Source organism: Phyllobates terribilis, unplaced genomic scaffold (assembly GCF_046119375.1).
Source record: "Phyllobates terribilis strain yellow unplaced genomic scaffold, ASM4611937v1 Scaffold_1__5_contigs__length_1240528914, whole genome shotgun sequence".
In the NCBI taxonomy this organism is placed as follows: Eukaryota; Metazoa; Chordata; class Amphibia; order Anura; family Dendrobatidae; genus Phyllobates; species Phyllobates terribilis.
The window spans coordinates 1144131374-1144151927 of NW_027362761.1; the positions used below are offsets into that span (position 1 = coordinate 1144131374).

At 43.7% G+C, this 20554-nt stretch overlaps 1 protein-coding gene across 4 annotated transcripts in view; it reads left to right on the forward strand.

Moving 5' to 3' along the window:
* The window catches only part of AFAP1 (actin filament associated protein 1), a 119275-nt gene extending 99637 nt beyond the window's left edge, over positions 1-19638 (forward strand). For 3 of the 4 annotated variants that reach the window (XM_073647863.1, XM_073647872.1, XM_073647881.1), the window contains exons 9-18: positions 3076-3228; positions 3319-3530; positions 6661-6806; positions 8271-8388; positions 9028-9291; positions 12488-12602; positions 14267-14431; positions 15542-15732; positions 15961-16122; positions 18368-19638. In XM_073647863.1, the coding sequence (XP_073503964.1) occupies positions 3076-3228; positions 3319-3530; positions 6661-6806; positions 8271-8388; positions 9028-9291; positions 12488-12602; positions 14267-14431; positions 15542-15732; positions 15961-16122; positions 18368-18394 (1553 nt within the window). In that variant the 3' untranslated portion in view covers positions 18395-19638. The remainder of the gene's footprint in view (positions 1-3075; positions 3229-3318; positions 3531-6660; positions 6807-8270; positions 8389-9027; positions 9292-12487; positions 12603-14266; positions 14432-15541; positions 15733-15960; positions 16123-18367) is intronic. The other variant, XM_073647889.1, reaches the window with a different exon arrangement.
* The last annotated feature ends 916 nt before the right edge of the window (positions 19639-20554 follow it).

Sequence of the window (20554 nt, forward strand, 5' to 3'; positions counted from 1 at the left end):
AAAACATGGAACAGTGGTGAGCCTTCCCAGGAGTGACCGGCCGACCAAAATCACCCCAAGAGCGCAGCGACGACTCTTCCAAAAGGTCATCAAAGACCCAACAACAACATACAAAGAACTGCAGGCCTCACTTGCCTCAGTTAAGGTCAGTGTTCATGACTCCACCATAAGAAAGAGACTGGGCAAAAATGGCATGCATGGCAGAGTTCCAAGATGAAAACCACTGCTGAGCAAAACGAATATAAAGGCTTGTCTCAATTTTTCCAGAAAACATCTTGATGATTTCCAAGACTTTTGGGAGAATACCCTATGGACTATTGAGACACAAGTTGAACTTTTTGGAAGGTGTATGTCCCATTAAATCTGGCGTAGAAGTAACACAGCATTTCAGAAAAGGAACATCATACCAACAGTAAAATATGGTGGTGGTAGTGTGATGGTCTGGGGCTGTTTTGCTGCTTCGGGGCCTGGAAGACTTGCTGTGGTAAATGGAATCATGAATTCTGCTGTCTACCAAAAAATCCTGAAGGAGAATGTCCGGCCATGTGTTTGTGATGTCAAGCTGAAGCTCACTCGAGTTATACAGCAGGACAATGATCCAAAACACACCAGCAAGTCCACCTCTGAATGGCTTAAGAAAAACAATATTAAGACTTTGGAGTGGCCTAGTCAAAGTCCTGATCTTAATCCAGTTGATGCTGTGGCATTACCTTAAACAGGCGGTTAATGTTTTGTAACCCTTCAATGTGGCTGAATTACAGCAATTCTACAAAAATGAGTGGGCCAAAATTCCTCCAGAGCGTTGTAAAAGACTCATTGCCAGTTATTGCAAACACTTGATTGCAGTTTTTGCTGCTAAGGGACCAACCAGTTATTAGGTTTAGGGGGCAATCACTTTTTCACACAGGGCCCTGTAGGTTTGGATTTCTTTTTCCCTTAATAAAGACCTTCATTTAAAAACTGCATTTTGTGATTACTTGTGTTACCTTTGTCTAATATTTAAATTTGTTTTGTGATCTGAAACATTTAAGTGTGACAAACATGCAAAAGAATAAGAAATCAGGAAGGGGGCAAACACTTTTTCACACCACTGTATATGTATTTCATGTGGTTAAAGAGGACTTATTGTCTCTGCCGACCTGTTGATTTTAGTAAATGCCTACATTCCCCAATATAGAAATGACTGTAGAGCTTGTTTTATTTGTTCTTTAAGAAATATTGGTCTGCTCCTGAGTTATTCCTCTTGGGATTTTGAAGTTGTTGATAAATTACCATTACTGTTGTCATGTAGTAATGTAATTAAAAATAATATTCGTCCTCTGGCCTCTCTGGCATTGGTGTGGTCGATGACTGATTACCCGTGATTGCTGCAGATAATGACTGGCCTCATCTGTCTATATCAACTTGGCCCAATTTTTGTAATAAATCGGAAAAGGCCTTTTAGGGTGAATCTATATGTCTGTGATGTACAGGCAGGCCGTGGGTCTGATTACCAGAAATTGACCACCTCCTGTAGGCCTACAAGGCTTGTCAAGTTTGAGTCAGGAAACATTCGGCCGGTCCATGCATCAGGGACCGTATTTCACATCGAATGTCTGAATTCAGCCTTAGAGAGCACTTCTGCAGCCATCGCCCCGCAATCCCATTATGGCTTGACTTGGGAGCAAGGGATGATTTGGGCATTAGGGTAGTGCCCAAGGACTCGTAGCTAGTGTGGGAGGGCATAACTGCTTAGTTACAGAATACACCCTAAAGGGATATCATAACCAAGACATTTATCACATGCCCTTTTGGATATGCCTTCAATTTTGAGAATTTTTGAGATTTTGGAACCCAGTCCCTGAAGAACGAGGCTTATTGTGCTTTTGAGTCTGGCAGATCCCATCTGTATGCTGGAGGACATTATGTTTCAAGGTCCATTATCATAATGTTATTATTTAGCCCAACCCATGGCTCCAATGGTGGTCCATGAACATGAGTTGGCTTGTAGGGGACTACTACTAGATTAACAAATCAGATCTTCAGGAGGAAGAAGTGACTCCCTAGTGCCACCCACTGGAGGTAGCTAACTTGTTAGTCGGTGTACAGCCCTATATTGAGCCTTGCCACTTGATGTTTAACCAAACCAGTCCTCCAAATGGAAATGACACCCATCTGTAGACAGCTGTTTCGAGAGATCATAGATAGCTGGAACTAGAGAGCCACCTTTCTTCCTTGTTGAAGACTAAGATCTCCAGGAGGAAGAAATCCTACTCCCTAGTGCTTCCTACTGGATGTTGCTACCCTTTAAGTCAACTTTAACTAGCCATACCACATGATATTTTAGCTCAACCATTTTTCCTAATGAAAGACACCCATCTGTAGACAGCTGTATTGGGAAATCTTGTCACAGAGCACGATACTGGTTGGCTAGATTGGTGTCACTAGAGACCTACTCTACTTTCTTATTGAAGAGAGGAAGAAATCCAGCTTCCTAGCGCCCCCTATTGGAGGTAGCTATCCTATGTCAATGTATGACCTTTCAACGAGCCTTACAACATATGTAGCCAAACCAGTCATCCGAGTGGTAAAGACCTACAGCTCTTTGGGGGGATCCTAGGGAGCTGGTAGTAGAGAGCCACCCTTCTTCCTTGAAGATGAATATCTGAAGGAGGAAGAAATGTGGCTCTACCTACTGGAGGTAGCTGCCCTATAAGTCAACTTATGGCCCCATAACCAGTCATGCCACATGATATTTAGCCAACCCAGTCTTCCGAATGAAAAATACACCCATGTGTAGGCAACTGTTTTGGAGGATCTTGCATAGCAGGATCCCGGATAGTTAGATAGATGGCTCTAGAGAACCACCCTTCTTCATTCTTGAAGAGCTAATTTGCATACTCTTTTTACCCAGGATGCATTGCCTGGCCTTTAAGTTTTCCTACACCTGGAGAATCCAGGAGAAACCGTAACCCCAAGTCCTAGATTAATAGGAGTGAAGTTTTCCAGAAGATTGTTGATTTTCAGATATTTCTCCACAAGATTGTACGGAGATAAAAGGAAAAGTTCACTAAATATTTTGCTGTCCCCTCCCAGTAAAAAGGAAGAAAAGTGGCACAAAAACCGAAGCTAAAGGTGCAGTAACCAAAGTAACGGGGAAGAAAATAACAAAAATCATCGGTCTGGGGAAGAAGAAGCCAAGTACAGATGAGCAGACGTCATCGGCCGAAGAAGATGTTCCAACGTGTGGTAAGACGTGCCGCGTGCATGGTGTCTGATCGTAGGAAAGTGCAGCCATGTTCTCATCTCTAAACCGCTTTATATCTGGCTTCCTCTAAGGTTACCTAAATGTCCTGAGCAACAACCGGTGGCGGGAGCGATGGTGCCGGGTCAAAGACCACAAACTCATCTTTCATAAAGACCGGACAGATCTTAAGACGCACATAGTGTCCATACCTCTAAGAGGATGTGAAGTCATCCCAGGACTCGACTCCAAGCATCTGCTGACCTTCCGTCTTCTCCGGAACGGACAGGAGGTGGCCGTACTCGAGGTACGCCTGTCTGACAGGTTGTATAGTAATAACAACCATCGTAATAATAATAACCAGCATGCAAAAAGTACAACAGTGGTCTCAAAGTAGTGGAAAACGGCAACTAAAGAATCCCCGGTGCTGTTTATTTAAGGGGATCGGCCCCCAGATTTCACAATACACATTTCATACATTATTTAAATAGATTTTTAGACCAGATAAGGCTGATGTATTTACTGTGAAAGTCCCATGTCAGATTGGCTGTGTAATCCTGATATAAAAATTAGCTTTTTAGAAGTCCAGCTATAGAGTGAGAGAGCTCATGTGTCCATCCACCCAGCCCGACTGACAGCTGCTGCTTATACTGAGCAGTGTGTGATCTCAGCAGCAGGGAGGAGGGACACTGAGGAACTGTCACTCCAGCAGGGAGGGGGAGATTCAGCATCAGGGAGGAGGGACACTGAGGCACTGTCAATAAGGCTAAGGTGAGATTGAGTTTAATTTTCAAAAAGGATTATACAGCCAAGACAGATGGGTGGATCAGTTTGCGGGATACGATCCATCAGCCTGGTCAGTACTCTGGTCACTGGATGGAACTCCCGGCGCAGATTTTATTTGGTTGGCTTTGCACAACATAATCATTGTGATGTGATGCACAGATGCCGCTGTGACAGCCCGGCTAATCAAAAGCCACACTGGGGATCCCATCCAGCGACCAGAGACTATGGACATTGCCAATGGACTGGAGGCCTGTAAATCAATCTGCCCATCTCAAGCACACATTTACATGGATTTATGAAGTCTGTACTCTAGACTCATAATTCTTCTGTGCTGAAGACTTTTCAGTAGTCTCATCATCACAGACAGGATTACAATGAGTAGAGCACCCTGGATCCACCATTCACATTAGGTGATTTCACAGCTCACCTTCTCCCCCTTCTGTACAATGACTGATAACACCTATATACAGTAGATAACACAGGATCCACCATTCACAATAGGTGATGTCACAGCTTACCTCCTCCTCCTGTACAATAACACCTACAGTACAGACCAAAAGTTAGGACACACCTTCTCATTTAAAGATTTCTCTGTATTTTCATGACTTTGAAAATTGTACATTCACACTGAAGGCATCAAAACTATGAATTAACACATGTGGAATTATATACTTAACAAAAAAGTGTGAAACAACTGAAAATATGTCTTATATTCTAGGTTCTTCAAAGTAGCCACCTTTTGCTTTGATGACTGCTTTGCACACTCTTGGCATTCTCTTGATGAGCTTCAAGAGGTAGTCACCAGAAATGGTTTTCACTTCACAGGTGTGCCCTGTCAGGTTTAATAGTGGGATTTCTTGCCTTATAAATGGGGTTGGGACCATCAGTTGTGTTGTGCAGAAGTCTGGTCGATACACAGCTGATAGTCCTACTGAATAGACTGTTAGAATTTGTATTATGGCAAGAAAAAAGCAGCTAAGTAAAGAAAAACGAGTGGCCATCATTACTTTAAGAAATGAAGGTCAGTCAGTCCAAAAAATTGGGCAAACTTTGAAAGTGTCCCCAAGTGCAGTTGCAAAAACCATCAAGCGCTACAAAGAAACTGGCTCACATGAGGACCGCCCCAGGAAAGGAAGACCAAGAGTCACCTCTGCTTCTGAGGATAAGTTTGTCAGAGTCACCAGCCTCAGAAATCGCAGGTTAACAGCAGCTCAGATCAGAGACCAGGTCAATGCCACACAGAGTTCTAGCAGCAGACACATCTCTACAACAACTGTTAAGAGGAGACTTTGTGCAGCAGGCCTTCATGGTAAAATAGCTGCTAGGAAACCACTGCTAAGGACAGGCAACAAGCAGAAGAGACTTGTTTGGGCTAAAGAGCACAAGGAATGGACATTAGACCAGTGGAAATCTGTGCTTTGGTCTGATGAGTCCAAATTTGAGATCTTTGGTTCCAACCACCGTGTCTTTGTGCGACGCAGAAAAGGTGAACGGATGGCCTCTACATGCCCGGTTCCCACCGTGAAGCATGAAGGAGGAGGTGTGATGGTGTGGGGGGTGCTTTGCTGGTGACACTGTTGGGGATTTATTCAAAATTGAAGGCATACTGAACCAGCATGGCTACCACAGCATCTTGCAGCGGCATGCTATTCCATCCGGTTTGCGTTTAGTTGGACCATCATTTATTTTTCAACAGGACAATGACCCCAAACACATCTCCAGGCTGTGTAAGGGCTATTTGACCAAGAAGGAGAGTGATGGGGTGCTACGCCAGATGACCTGGCCTCCACAGTCACCAGACCTGAACCCAATCGAGATGGTTTGGGGTGAGCTGGACCGCAGAGTGAAGGCAAAAGGGCCAACAAGTGCTAAGCATCTCTGGGAACTCCTTCAAGATTGTTGGAAGACCATTTCCGGTGACTACCTCTTGAAGCTCATCAAGAGAATGCCAAGAGTATGCAAAGCAGTCATCAAAGCAAAAGGTGGCTACTTTGAAGAACCTAGAATATAAGACATATTTTCAGTTGTTTCACACTTTTTTGTTAAGTATATAATTCCACAAGTGTTAATTCATAGTTTTGATGCCTTCAGTGTGAATGTACTATTTTCATAGTCATGAAAATACAGAAAAATCTTTAAATGAGAAGGTGTGTCCAAACTTTTTGTCTGTACTGTATATTCAGTAGATAACACAGGATCCACCATTCACAATATGTGATGTCACAGCTCACCTCCTCCTCCTGTACAATAACTGATAACACCTCTATATACAGTAGATAACACAGGAGAAGAAAGTGGTACTAGTGATGAGCGAGTATGTTCTATTAACCCTTTCGCCTAGTGTGCTCGGGCCGAGCTCCGAGTATTTAGAGCTGCTTGGTGATATGGTTGAATCGCTCCCGTGTGCATGATTTGTGACTGTTTGACAGCTTTATTACATGGGAGGAATGTTTGCTTCTTACACATTCCTTACATGTACTAAAGCTGTTAAACCATCGCAAATCATCACACGGGAGCGATTCAACCATATCACCGAGCAGCTATAAATACTCGGAGCTCGGCCCGAGCATACTCAGCGAAAGGGTTAACAAATCATCCTCGCTCAACACTACTTGGTACTAATAACACTGCTTCTGTATTTGTATTCTTAGGCTTCGTCTTCAGAAAACATGGGAAGGTGGATCGGAATCTTACTGGCAGAAACGGGATCTTCTACAGATCCCGGAGCTCTGCACTACGACTACATCGATGTGGATACCACGGCCAACGTCATCCAGACAGCCAAGCAGTCGTTCTGGTAAGGGGATAGCCATGCAGCACCCCAGGGGCTAGTCATCCGGGCAGCTGGGGTTTGTTCTTAGCCGCACTGGTAGCTTGTTACATGGACTGTTGGCATCACTGTCAGCGAGCAGTGGTTGTGCCGGGGATCGTACGGGTGTTTCATGCCGGGGTATTTTTTCACCTGAGATGCTCCCACATATATTAAAGCTAAAAAGTACATTTTTAATGGCTCTTTTGTGGGAAGTTGCCAAGTATGACCTTAATTATCCACTTAAAAGCTGCTTATGTCTCTTCTTATTATTTTGGAGGTGATGTGTTTTCTTGTAAACCCCCTTCTCTGTCCGGTCAAATTAACTGTACTTCAGTCGAGCATGTCAGAAGCACAATTTGGCTTCTTTACCGCGTCCACTCCCACTGATTTCATTATAGCAGTATAAAATTATGATAAATGCTGTCATCTGCCCCATTAATCATCTCCAAACCGGCTGCCCCCCATTATTCATCTCCAAACCGGACACTTCTGTGCAGATTCTCTTCTGCACAGCGCCACCTGGTGGTGCTGTGGGAATTATCTTCTGCACAGTGCCACCTGGTGGTTCTCGGAGGAGCTGCAAAAAAAAACAAAACTTTTGCTGAACTCTGGTTGGTTTTGACATGGAAACTATAGCATATCTGAAATTCTGAGCTAGGATAAATATGCACGCTCTAAGCAGTCAAACGTGTTTGTTTATTTCACTGCGATAGGGCAGCTTATTACCTGGATCAAAAAACACATCTCTAGATGTTCAAGCCTTCTTTAAATGGCTGCTGACATGTGCATTAGATATGTCATCAGGGGTTAGAAATGGCGCCACCATTTGCTGTGTCTGATATTGCAACTCAAACCCTTTCACTTAAATTGAGTTTTCTGGTTTTAGAAACCCCTTTCCCTTGGGTGAAATTTATTTTCAAAAAACATGCAGACTGTGCTTTACTCATACTCCCTCGGTCCCGCGCTAAGCCTCTTCATCTCTGACATCACGTCAACAGCGCTGCAGCCAATCTGTGAGCTCTGTGGCTCTGCCCGAGTTGACGGCACTAAACACTCAGAGCCGCTGAGCTCTGTGATTAGCTGCAGAGCGCTGGACCTGAGGAGGGTGACTAAACTTATTGTTTTCCTAAACATCTGCAATACCAACAACAGTCCACAGACAAGAGAGGCGCTGTAAACAGGAAAAATGTAGTGTATGTAATCACTCAGTAGTATAGATGTGGGAAAGATTAGGGGGCTACCGGGGTGACCGATCGCACAGTGATGGCCGGTGCTCTCTGTCTATCTCATCCTCTAAAGTATATATATTTGTGTAGAAACCTATTAACCCTACACATGTATGCACTGGTGTGACATTACCACCCCCTGCCCATAGTCATGGTTGGAGTGGGGTCTCGTGAGCGTCATCTTCTCTTAATACCTCTTCCTCTTTGTGTTTTTTTTTTTCAGTTTTATGAACAGAAGAGTTATATCCACTAACCCGTATCGTGAAGCTCCCACAAATGGCTACTCCTGCCCCAGCGGAGCGGCTCTTCACTATGATGACGTCCCTTGCATTAATGGATTGGTAAGGAGAGATGCGTCCAGAAGATGTCGCTCTTCTGGGGTCTTTTTTGCTTTTGGGAAGACACCATGGGGTCCATTGAGATCTCTTCTAATGGCAAGAATAGCGCAGTCTTGTCAAAAAATACTGATACACCAATACCGAACATCCTAATAAACCAGTGGGGTCTGTCATGGGGGTAGGAGGAAGACATGCGTTGAGGCCGTGCTGTTGAGCGTTTTTCCTTCTCCGCACCATTGGTGACTGACAGCCTTGGTGTACCGGGCAGCAGGGGCGCTCGTGGGCTGTGTCACGTATAGAGATGGATGCTTATGTTTTGGGTGTCCCAAGAACACCATTAGACTTCCAACTTGCCCTGTGGAGATTCCTGCATGGGACCTGTCCTCTATTAGCCATGGGTAGAGCCGATGTATATGGCCACCCTCACCTTCTAGGACCCGGCCCTATGAGTATTGCCTTGGCTGAGTGCCACACTGCTCCAGCAGGGGATGTCCTTGGGTTTTGGCAGCTGCATCCCCCTGGTTATCCTTCTCTGCAAATGTAGGGTCTTGGGGTCTGTGGCTTTGTGCACTGTTTGTCCCTTGTTTTCTTCTGTCTTCTACATGTTCCTCTGCCTAATAGTGAAGCTGTGTGTATTTACAGTGGAGGCCGGACGAGGACTATTCCTATAACAGGCAGAAAGGAGAAGAGGTGCTCTATGATGAGGCAGATGTGTACGATAACTTACCATCTCCAAAAATCTTTGCACGCAACCTGCCGACTGACAAAAAGCCCAATAGGTTTTCCTCTGAGAAACTTTCTCCTAACCACTACAAATCTCCTGTCTCATCATCCAGTCTGTCCTCTGCGTCTGTCACTAACCACTCTCCTAATACGGGGAGGGCGTCCCCCGGCTCCGCTTCTCAGGTACTGCACGTGTCTTGTCTTTCCTGCATGTGTATGGCTGCGTGCTTGGGGCACATGCTTCGGGGGTAGGTGACATTAACGTCTGCTGTGACTCCTAAACCAATGGTGAATGGTCTGGGCATCTGAGATCTTATTCTGTATAGTCATGTATATCTTCATAATGCTAATTTTTCTCATTTTTCCCTATATTGGCAAAATAGAGCCCAATTCAAAGCAGTGCCCAATGCAATGCAGTACAATGCCCAATGCAATGCAGTACAATGCCCAATGCAATGCAGTGCCCAATGCAATGCAGTACAGTGTCCAATGCAATGCAGTACCCAATGCAATGCAGTGTCTAATCTAATGCAGTACAGTGCAATGCCCAATGCAGTGTCCAATCCAATGCAATACAATGCCAAATGCAATGCCAAATGCAATGCCCAATGCAGTGCCCAATGTAATGCAATGCCCAATGTAATGCAATGCCCAATGCAGTGCCCAATGGTTTTTAGGCAATTACTATATTTCATAGATAGAGTTTATTAGAGAGGAGCACAAAGCTTTGCACTACCCTGGTCTGGCGTTTACTTTGTTACTCCGTGGCAGTAGTTAGTGCAAACTTCTTAGTCCGGCACATGAATGCCGAAATCCTGAACACCCAGGCGACAGCGTGACGTCATGTGAAGCCTCATGACGTGTATTGTGCCCCCATGTCGTGATGTTGCAGTGGTCTAGTAGATGTCAGCATCCTGGAAGCCTCTTGTGATGGAGTGCTGGCTGAGGAAGTCTCCACCGCTCTGGTCCGGCTGCCCCGGAGTGCAGACTGGATGCCGGTCGAGGATCCTGCAAATGTATTTGCTCATCTCTTATCTTCTTAAATGCAGCCAAGAGAACTATGGAGCTCATATTTTATCCTGTAAAAGGCTTTTGAGCCTCTGATTAGGATCCTCATCTCTTTACAAAGAGCGCCTCTCCCTCTGGAGGCCCTGTCCTGTCCTGCATTACACAGACAACCCATAATATTTCATGAGAAGTGTGTAATGCTTTATTTGCCCTCTGGAGGCGTTGCAGGGAAATTGCACACTTATTGCCAAGTTTTCTAAAGATAACAGCTGATCACTGAAGATCCCCTTGCGATCTACTTATGATCAAGGAACCCTTCTAGTATGAGTATTTATTGTCCAAAGTGGAGGGAGGACCTCTTTAAAATGCAAGGGTTAGTCACAAATAATCCGCACTCTAGCTGTAGTATGGTCTTTCAGAAAGACAGCGACATAATTTTTCAACGTAATCTCCCCATTTTTAATACACTTTGACCACGGTCTTCCCCTCTTCTTCAGATTTTGGTTTCCGTAGGGCTTTTTTCAGAGGACATCTTGCACCGTCACTTGTGCACACTCCTTGTTGTCATCAGTCGTGGACGGGCGCCGGCTCCTTCGTTGTGGCTGACACTTGCACTTCTATCCATTCATATACACATCTTCACCACAAAACACTTTCTCCATCCTGCGCACAACACCTTTGATAAATTTTGGCACCAGACACAACCTCAGACCAACGTATCGCCCCTTGCTGCTCTTTTTTTCATGCAAATCACAAGTGGAGTCACTATTGTTTTTCTCACCGCAGTCGCAAATAAAGCGACATAACACGTTCCCACCTGCACAGCAGCGGCCGGGGAGACGGCGACCTCCGATAAAACCAAAGTTTTCATATAACCGGAGTGCGGAATTTTTTGACTCTTTTGTAAAAAAGCGTCTTCACGGTAGTGAAATGTCGGTAGGATGAGGGGCAGAAGAAACCTGCGGTGGTCAGTGTTTGCATTTGTCAGTGTGTGCACCCAATGGGGTCACAGTCTTAAGTAATAAGAAAGTGGATCCGTGTCCTCTGCTTCTTCCATAATGTCTGATCAAATCCCGAGGAAAGTGGAGTCTTCTGCTCCTTGTCCCATAATGACTTCCAATGACATAAATTCATTATAAGCTTTGTAATTGGACGTCTCTTCTAATCTGCCGCAGACTGATATTATCCCCTGTAACTTCATTATCCGCCACTGGAGATTATTAATGATGTCCTGATAGTCTTACTGTAAAGCAGGCAGCGTGCTCCATACCGTTATCCCAACGGCTCGTGCAGATGACCCTACATTCAGCCTGAGTGCGATCCTACAAAATGTCGGATCCCACTCAAACCAATGTTTTTCTATGGGGCTGTGCACAGGTCCGATTTTTTTTTTTTCCTTCCCCCTCGGACAGACTCTGTTTGCTTCACTTGTATCCGATATTCGGATCATGCGAAAAAATGACTCCTGGGACACTCTGAAGAAATGGCCGTATCTCTGGTTCCATGTCCAAATCAATGCGACACCGAGCTGTTAATGTACCTGGGATGAAGACTAGAGGGGTCCGGATACCATAAGCTATGCCACCCTGCACCATGATCCCGGGAGTAGGACTGGTGTGATGTTCCCTCATGACGGTCTCTTCCTGGTGTTACCCATATGGTCTCCTGACACATTTCCTGCTATCATTGTGACCATTACAAAAGCTGGAGGGGCCCGGCGCTGATGAGGACAGGCCTCTATTCCGGCCTCCATTGCTATCTTGCTCTGCACCATATGATGCCTTTGAGAGCGATTATGTGACTGTCATAAAGAGGCCCTCATGGGGGAACAGCACACTCCCTGATTAGGGGGTGGGGGTGACATGATGTCCGGTAGCCGGACCCCCCTAGTCTCCGTACTAGGTGCATTAATAGTTCAGAATAAGGCCAGGTTCACATGAGTGTATAAAAATTGTTCAGAGTTTCATCCAGAAAAGTGGGATGATTTTTTTGTTTCTCCTCACTCGTCCTCCGTGTACAATCTCTTTTTCACGGTAATAATTTAAAGACCATTTACAATGACCCATGTTACAGAATTGCAGCGTATCCGTAATATCGAATGCTATCGTACGGCAATTTTTGTCTTTTGTGTTACCATTCACTTTCCACCCTACATACCCCGTGAGCTCCTTATTCAGGGTATTCTGGTACATCGGGAGCGAGTATTCCATGTCTAAACGCAGCAAGGGGCCTCTATATACTGAAAATCAATATATGGAAAGTAAAGGATGGGAAGAAATAATATGGAATATGGATATAATAATAATATACTTCATATCAAGTTTATTCTTTAAAATGAATGGATTTCATGACATATAACTTTATTCTGCAGCTCAGGAGTAAGAAGCCTCCGATAGCATCTAACGGCATCGCATCAAAATCCAGGATCGCCGGCATCCAGCCGAGGAAGCCGCTGCCGGCCAGCACCGTGAAGCGCAGCAGCTCCAGTAAGTCACCGCTCCTTGTGTTAGAGCATAGGAACGTCTTCAAGGAAGAACTTCTGTGTATTTTGAGCTACAAACAATTTCTTCAGTTGGGCTTCACGAATAATTTTGTACTGTTTTGATTTTACAGGCTCTGAGTTAACTAAATATCCACCAGTGAGTTCTGTAAATCTTTTATCTGTTTTCTTCTTCCTGAGTTCCTCTGTGCTGATTTATGACCATAGACACCGCATGAAAGTTTAGCTGAACTTCAATGTGGTCATAAATTACCCAAGAAAGTTCCGAAAGCACAGATGAGAGTTGTAAACTTCCTGAATGAGCTCGCTGACACAGGGTAACAGAACGCCTGGAAAAGCCAAACAGTGCAAAATTGTAATTGAAACACACTTGCAAATGTTATTATTATTTTTAGTATTTTTTTTTGTATTTTTTTATTATTTGTATTATTATTTATTACTATTATTTGTATTATTATTATTATTTATTAATATTTTTACTTATTTTGTATTAATATTTGTATTATTTTTGCTATTATTTTATTAGCATTTTATATATATATTATATATATAATAACAATGCTAATGAATATAATAGTAAAAATAATACAAATATAAAAAAAATACAATATTACGAAATATACATACATGTATAATTTTATTTATTTATTGTATTTTTTTATATTTGTATTATTTTTACTATTATATTTATTAGCATTGTTATTTTATATATATATATATATATATATATATATATAAATGCTAATAAAATAATAGCAAAAATAATAAAAATATTAATACAAAATAAGTAAACATTAATAAATAATAATACAATAATAGTAATAATAATACAAATAAAATTATATATATGTGTGTATATATATATATATATATATTTTTTTTTTTAGCTTAAACCACATGCATTTAGGCAAAAAAATAAATGAATGAATAAATAAAGTCCCTGGAGAAAACATCTGCTGAAGTTCAGCATCACACACCTATCACCATGCGACGCGTCACTCTGAATAACGCTGTTATCTGTGTTAAATGTAATGACCCTTTCATTACTGTGTAATAAAGAGTTCAGTAACTTTTTACTATGAATTTTTATCAGTGAATTCTGGTTGAATATAAGGGGACAGTCGTCTAATCTCTATAGCAGGGGTCAGCGACCTGCAGGATGTTACGGGACCAGTCAGGACATGATGGGGGCTGTAGTTTCACCCCAGCTGGATCCATAAAGGAAAATGCTGGCATTTGTTGCCACCTGGGTTTGTCTAACTTTTTAGGACTGCATTTAACTTAAATGTATTTTGTATTGTATTTGTATTTTGCATGCATTTTGGGCTAAAAATCATTTGGTTCTATACAAAGTTTTGCATTGTTCTTCCTTTTCTAGCCTCCATTGCTGGCAGTAGATGAGTTAACTTAGAACCCATCAGTGAGCTCACTATAACGATCAGTCTTTTTCTGAGCTCCTTTCTGATTTTTGATCACAGACCACAAAAGTCAAATGGTGCAAAATTTTTAATAAAACCCAATTGCAAAAATGTTTTCTTTATTGTTTAGCCCCAAATGCATGCATTAGGTAGAAGAAGGTGGACAATCCCTTTTAAGCAGGATGGTCACGGCAGTATCTTGGCATCCAGTAGTAATGCCTCTTTCTTGCAGACGCTGAGCAGTATAAATATGGGAAGAACCGAGTTGAGGCCGACGCTAAGAGATTACAACTGAAAGAGGAAGAACTACTGAAGAAGAAGGAGGCTCTGAGGAACAGACTGGCCCAACTCCGGAAAGAGAAGCGGGACACCAAGGCGGCCATAGAAGCCAACGCAGGTAGGGGCCCACAATGGATTGTAACTCCCAGTACGCTATAATGGAGCCTGCAATGGTCCCGCTCTCTGTGTACTCGGGTGGTCCAGCTCTCTGTGTACTCGGGTGGTCCCGCTCTCTGTGTACTCGGATAGTCCGCTCTCTGTGTACTCGGGTGGTCCCGCTCTCTGTATACTCGGGTGGTCCCGCTCTCTGTGTACTCGGGTGGTCCAGCTCTCTGTGTACTCGGGTGGTTCCGCTCTCTGTGTACTCGGGTGGTTCCGCTCTCTGTGTACTCGGGTGGTTCCGCTCTCTGTGTACTCGGGTGGTTCCGCTCTCTGTGTACTCGGGTGGTTCCGCTCTCTGTGTACTCGGGTGGTCCCGCTCTCTGTGTACTCGGGTGGTCCCGCTCTCTGTGTACTCGGGTGGTTCCGCTCTCTGTGTACTCGGGTGGTTCCGCTCTCTGTGTACTCGGGTGGTTCCGCTCTCTGTGTACTCGGGTGGTTCCGCTCTCTGTGTACTCGGGTGGTCCAGCTCTCTGTGTACTCGGGTGGTTCCGCTCTCTGAGTACTCGGGTGGTTCTCCTGTCTGTGTACTGCTGATCCTCATCCATTGACTTAACGAACCTTGTGCATGCAGTGTAGACCAGACATATACCAGGGTATGCAATAGTCATTATGTCACCTTTAATAGCTAAGCCATTCACAACTGCTATGGGATTCGTGATGAGGGCACAGAGCGACTTCTACTTCCACCCCCCAACATAATAGTATTTACCTGCAGCTGCCACTAGGGGGAGCATGCTGTATCCTCTCCCATTGAGATCCATATAAATGCATATGGAGTGGGCTCCCCCTGGTGGTGACTGCTGGTAACCAGAGCTTTATCACTTACTATACAGAGGATTTTTTGCTGGAGATTGTGATATGAACCTCACCTGTGTTGGATCTGACCATTGTGTGCTGTAGGATTCTTGTGATTACTATTTACTCACCCCTGTGCTTACATGCGAATGGGGCTGAACTGCTGTACCAGAAGCATCCTATCGATGGCGCTGTGTTCAGATCCTTTTTCTTTCCTGCAGTAATGGCTCAGGCCGTAGTAATATAGATAATTTTTTTTCATTGGTTCCAGGGAGGAAATCTCAGGCAATGCTGGAGGACAAGTTAAAGAAGCTGGAAGAAGAGTGCAAAGTGAAGGAGACGGAGCGGGTGAACCTGGAGCTGGAGCTGACGGAGGTGAAAGAAAACCTGAAGAAAGCCATGGCCGGGGGGATCACACTCGGGCTCGCTATAGAACCCAAGAACGGGACCTCAAGGCCACAGGTAATAAAAACTTAAAAGAAGTTTTCTGAAATGACAGTCACACTTTAATATTTGCCGATTATATGAACACATCATTTAATATTTTGGCAGTTTATGTTCACACTATATGGCGGTATTATATGGGATGAAAATGACAGAGTTCTGAGTATAAGATGAATAACGTAGATAATTCAGCTTTCTGAAGGGTTATATGGAGCATTCTCCCGTAACATGGCTTCTCCCCCGCAGTCTCCAGTGCTCCGGCATCGGACGGTGGAGAACTCTCCCATCTCCAGCTGTGACACCAGCGATGCCGAGTGCTCCCTACCCGTGAACAGCGCCACAGCACTAAAGAGACAGCCGGCTGCACATAACTCCCCGGTACGAGGCCACGTGCTCAGGAAGGCAAAGGTAAGAGGGATAAGGAAATACCAGGGGATGCCCCATCAGTCATCATCCATCCTAATGTCTGCTGGAGGTCTGACCCTGGGACCCCACTGATCCCAAGAGTATCCCCCCTGTGTATTGGACCAGGAGAGCTCATACATGGCCGCTGCTCCATATATTTCTATGGAACAGGAGTGCACATACATGGCTGCTGCTCCATCTATTTCTATAGGACGGGAGTGCGCATACATGACCGCTGCTCCGTCTACTTCTATGGGACGGGAGTGCGCATACATGGCAGCTGCTCCATATACTTCTATGGATCAGGAGTGCACATACATGACCGCTGCGCCATATACTTCTATGGGATGGGAGTATGCATACATGACCATTGCTCCATATACTTCTATGGAACGGGAGTGCACATATATGGTCGCTGCTCCATATAGTTCTATGGGACAGGAGTATGCATACATGACCATTGCTCCATATACTTCTATGGAACGGGAGTGCAAATATATGGCCGCTGCTCCATATACTTCTATGGAACGGGAGTGCACATACATGGCTGCTGCTCCATATACTTCTATGGGACAGGAGTGTTCATACATGGCAGCTGCTCCATATACTTATATGGATCGGGAGTGTGCATACATGGCAGCTGCTCCATATACTTCTATGGATCGGGAGTGCACATACATGGCTGCTGCTCCATATACTTCTATGGGACGGGAGTATGCACACATGACCATTGCTCCATATACTTCTATGGAACGGGAGTGCTCATACATGTCCATTGCTCCATATACTTCTATGGAACGGGAGTGCACATATATGACCATTGCTCCATATACTTCTATGGATCGGGAGTGCGCATACATGGCAGCTGCTCCATATACTTCTATGGATCGAGAGTGCACATACATGGCAGCTGCTCCATCTACTTCTATGGGACGGGAGTATGCATACATGACCATTGCTCCATATACTTCTATAGAACGGGAGTGCACATACATGACCGCTGCTCCGTCTACTTCTATGGGACGGGAGTGCGCATACATGGCAGCTGCTCCATATACTTCTATGGATCGGGAGTGCACATACATGACCGCTGCGCCATATACTTCTATGGGATGGGAGTATGCATACATGTCCATTGCTCCATATACTTCTATGGGACAGGAGTATACATACATGACCATTGCGCCATATACTTCTATGGATCGGGAGTGCACATACATGGCAGCTGCTCCATATACTTCTATGGGACGGGAGTATGCATACATGTCCATTGCTCCATATACTTTTATGGGACAGGAGTATACATACATGACCATTGCGCCATATACTTCTATGGATCGGGAGTGCACATACATGGCAGCTGCTCCATATACTTCTATGGGACGGGAGTATGCATACATGTCCATTGCTCCATATACTTCTATGGGACAGGAGTATACATACATGACCATTGCGCCATATACTTCTATGGATCGGGAGTGCACATACATGGCAGCTGCTCCATATACTTCTATGGGACGGGAGTATGCATACATGACCATTGCTCCATATACTTCTATGGAAAGTGAGTGCTCATACATGCCCGATGGTGGGAAAAAGTAAAGGTTTTTGGCTCTTGGAGGAAAATATTGAAGTGTAAAAGTTAAAATTGGCCAAACAGAAAGGGGTTAAAGGAGCGGTGTGTTTTTTTTACAGAATGTCAGCACCTCCCATTCTCTCCAGAGTGACTTGCCCCATAGTCACTACCACATACATTTTTCATTTAACCCCGTGTGTCAGTGCAGGGCAGGAGCCGCCACTGTAAAAGCTGCGGCCATCTGATGCTTATGGCAGAAGACGCCGGCCCTCTCTGCCTCCAGACTGGCGTCCTCTCATTTGTTGTAGGTTATAGGATTTTGCAAATCTGATAGAATCAATGCACAAACCTAAGGTTTCTATGAGTGCTGCTGGGATATTGGGAGTAGACCCATTTTGATCATCTTGACCTAGTTTGATGTGTGACGGTTACTCCGGGTTTAGCTGACACATGTGGTGCCGCTCTGCAGCTGATGCAACAAGGAAGCAATCACGGGGAAAATGATGGAAGCATTATGTGTCAAGAAGAAACTGCTCCCTCTGGTGGTCATTCTAGAGAAATGCACTCATTCCACAATTTTAGTTGTTTTTTTTTTCTTTAAAACTACAACTGAACATTTAAAAAAAAAAAAATAGATTTGTATTCATTAATTTTTTTTAATGTTTTTTGCAGGAGTGGGAGCAGAAAAATGGCACCTAAGCAGCATCACTTTATCCTGTGGCCTGTATTTCAGCCTTAAATAGCCCGGACCAAGAGACAGATCTACACAGTATTTTTATACAAGAGTACATGACTTGTTGTATAAAGTTCTCCCTACATAGCAGAGCGGCTGTGAAGAGCTTTGTCTCAGAGAAGACCAATTACTCTGTCACATAGCGAGGGATTAAGTGACCCCAGTTTACATTACTGGCCAGCTGACTGCTCGCGAAAGGACCAGGGTCACCCGGCCGCCCCTCCATTATCTTATGTTATATGCACATAATACTTCTTCAATCACATTCCAGTGTTTATTCATTGCTTGTGTCTGCCCCCTGCTGTCTGATGTGATGAATTGCATATTGATTTCTTATAGCAATTTTTCATGATTTACCAGGACCCGCACCTTTGTATTTTTTTTTTATTGCACAAGATGGACATTTTTTTGGCTTGCAATGTGTTAATTATTCTTAAACGCACAGTGAACAAAGTCCTCCGCAATCAAGGGATTGACTGCAGCCCCCAGTTTAAGGCCTCGGTCAGAGTTTAAAAATGTCCCCGGATATGTACAAGATGGTATGCCAGGATTTAATCCTTAAAAGGGCCGCCCCGGACCAGCAAAAGAGAAGGGTTTACCTACAGAAACTGCACCGTAGTGTGTATGTACCTGACTGACAGCCACACTCCCGGATCAGAGAAGCTTCACATCACGGCCTCTCAACCTTCTCTTATTGACTCAGTCAAGGGGGACGCCATTGTTTTAGACACTTGAAAGGAGTAAGGGGCTCTGTCTGTCCAGTAGGGGCCAGTGATTTGATCTTGTGGGCTTCCTATGCTGATTTGGGGGGTCTGCCAAAAGCATTGGCTAATAGATTATAAGGCTTTGTTCAGAAGGAGATTTTTTTTTGTCGGCTCAGATCTGCACCAAAATCATCCTACAAATGGCTCCAAAAATGCTTGGAAGACTTTTTTTCATTAAAAAAAAAAAAAAAAATCTATCCATATGCAATTTTGAGCATTTTTTTTTTCCTGAAAAGATTTTTGAAAATAAATAAATAAATAAATCAGTGCATGTCACCTCTTTGAAACGGATTCTGATGGAATCCCAACCAATCAAAAGGCTGCAAAAATGTTTTTCAAAAACTCCTTCAAAAACTCTCCAATACAAAAAGAAAAAAAAAAAAGTTTCTTGCAACTTTTTCCACTTTATAAAATTGAATGTTTTTAAAAACCTCTTTGTGAATATAGCACAACACTGCAAGAAATGATTGTTCAGAATATTAAGCATTACGGAAGCAATCAAATGATTGCAGCTTTAAGTTCCCTAGTGGGAACTGGAAAAAAAAATTACATAAAGTCTAAATAATAATAATAATAATAATAAAAAAAAACGATAAAAAATCCATGTAGCGCTGCGCCGCAATCGTAGCGACCAGAGGAAGTTACTATAATATATATACTGTAAGGCAAAAGGTGTAAAAATGGGACCCCAAAAAATGTTTACCCCCTCCCCCAAAAAATAAAAATTATTGACAATAAAATTTAAAATGGTCACACTAAAATAAAAAGCCCCAGATATGGCTACAAAAACTGAAAAAATGACTGCATTGAGATCCAATTGACTTTTACTCACAGAATCTGCTAAAAAATAATAAACAAACTAAACACCCAAAACATATTTGGTATTGTACTCGTATCAAGTTGAAAAACGTGCGATTATGGGGGAAAAAAAAACGACTTGGTCCTTAAGACCCAAGAAAGGCGTAGGACCTCAAAGAGTTAATGAATTTAAGTTGCAATACCATACACAACCTATGGAAAGAAGTGGAGCTGTCCTAGAAGAAAGCAGACCATTTTTAAAGGGAGTCTGTTACCAGGTTTCTGCTATGTAATCTGAGAGCAGCAGAGACCCTGATTCCAGCGATGTGTCACTTACTGGGCTGCTTGTTGTCAGTTTCTTACAATCAGTTTTCTCTGCTGATCTTGCAGAGCTCTGAATGCTGAGCCCTGTATAGCCCCGCCCGCATCACTGATTGGCGGTGTGGTTGGACTAGAATGCACGAGACACCTAGTCTTGTCGTGATAATCTCCTGCTGATAAAACACTGATTTTATTGAAGTAGCCCAGTAAGTGACACAAGCCGTGTTAAATATATATATATAT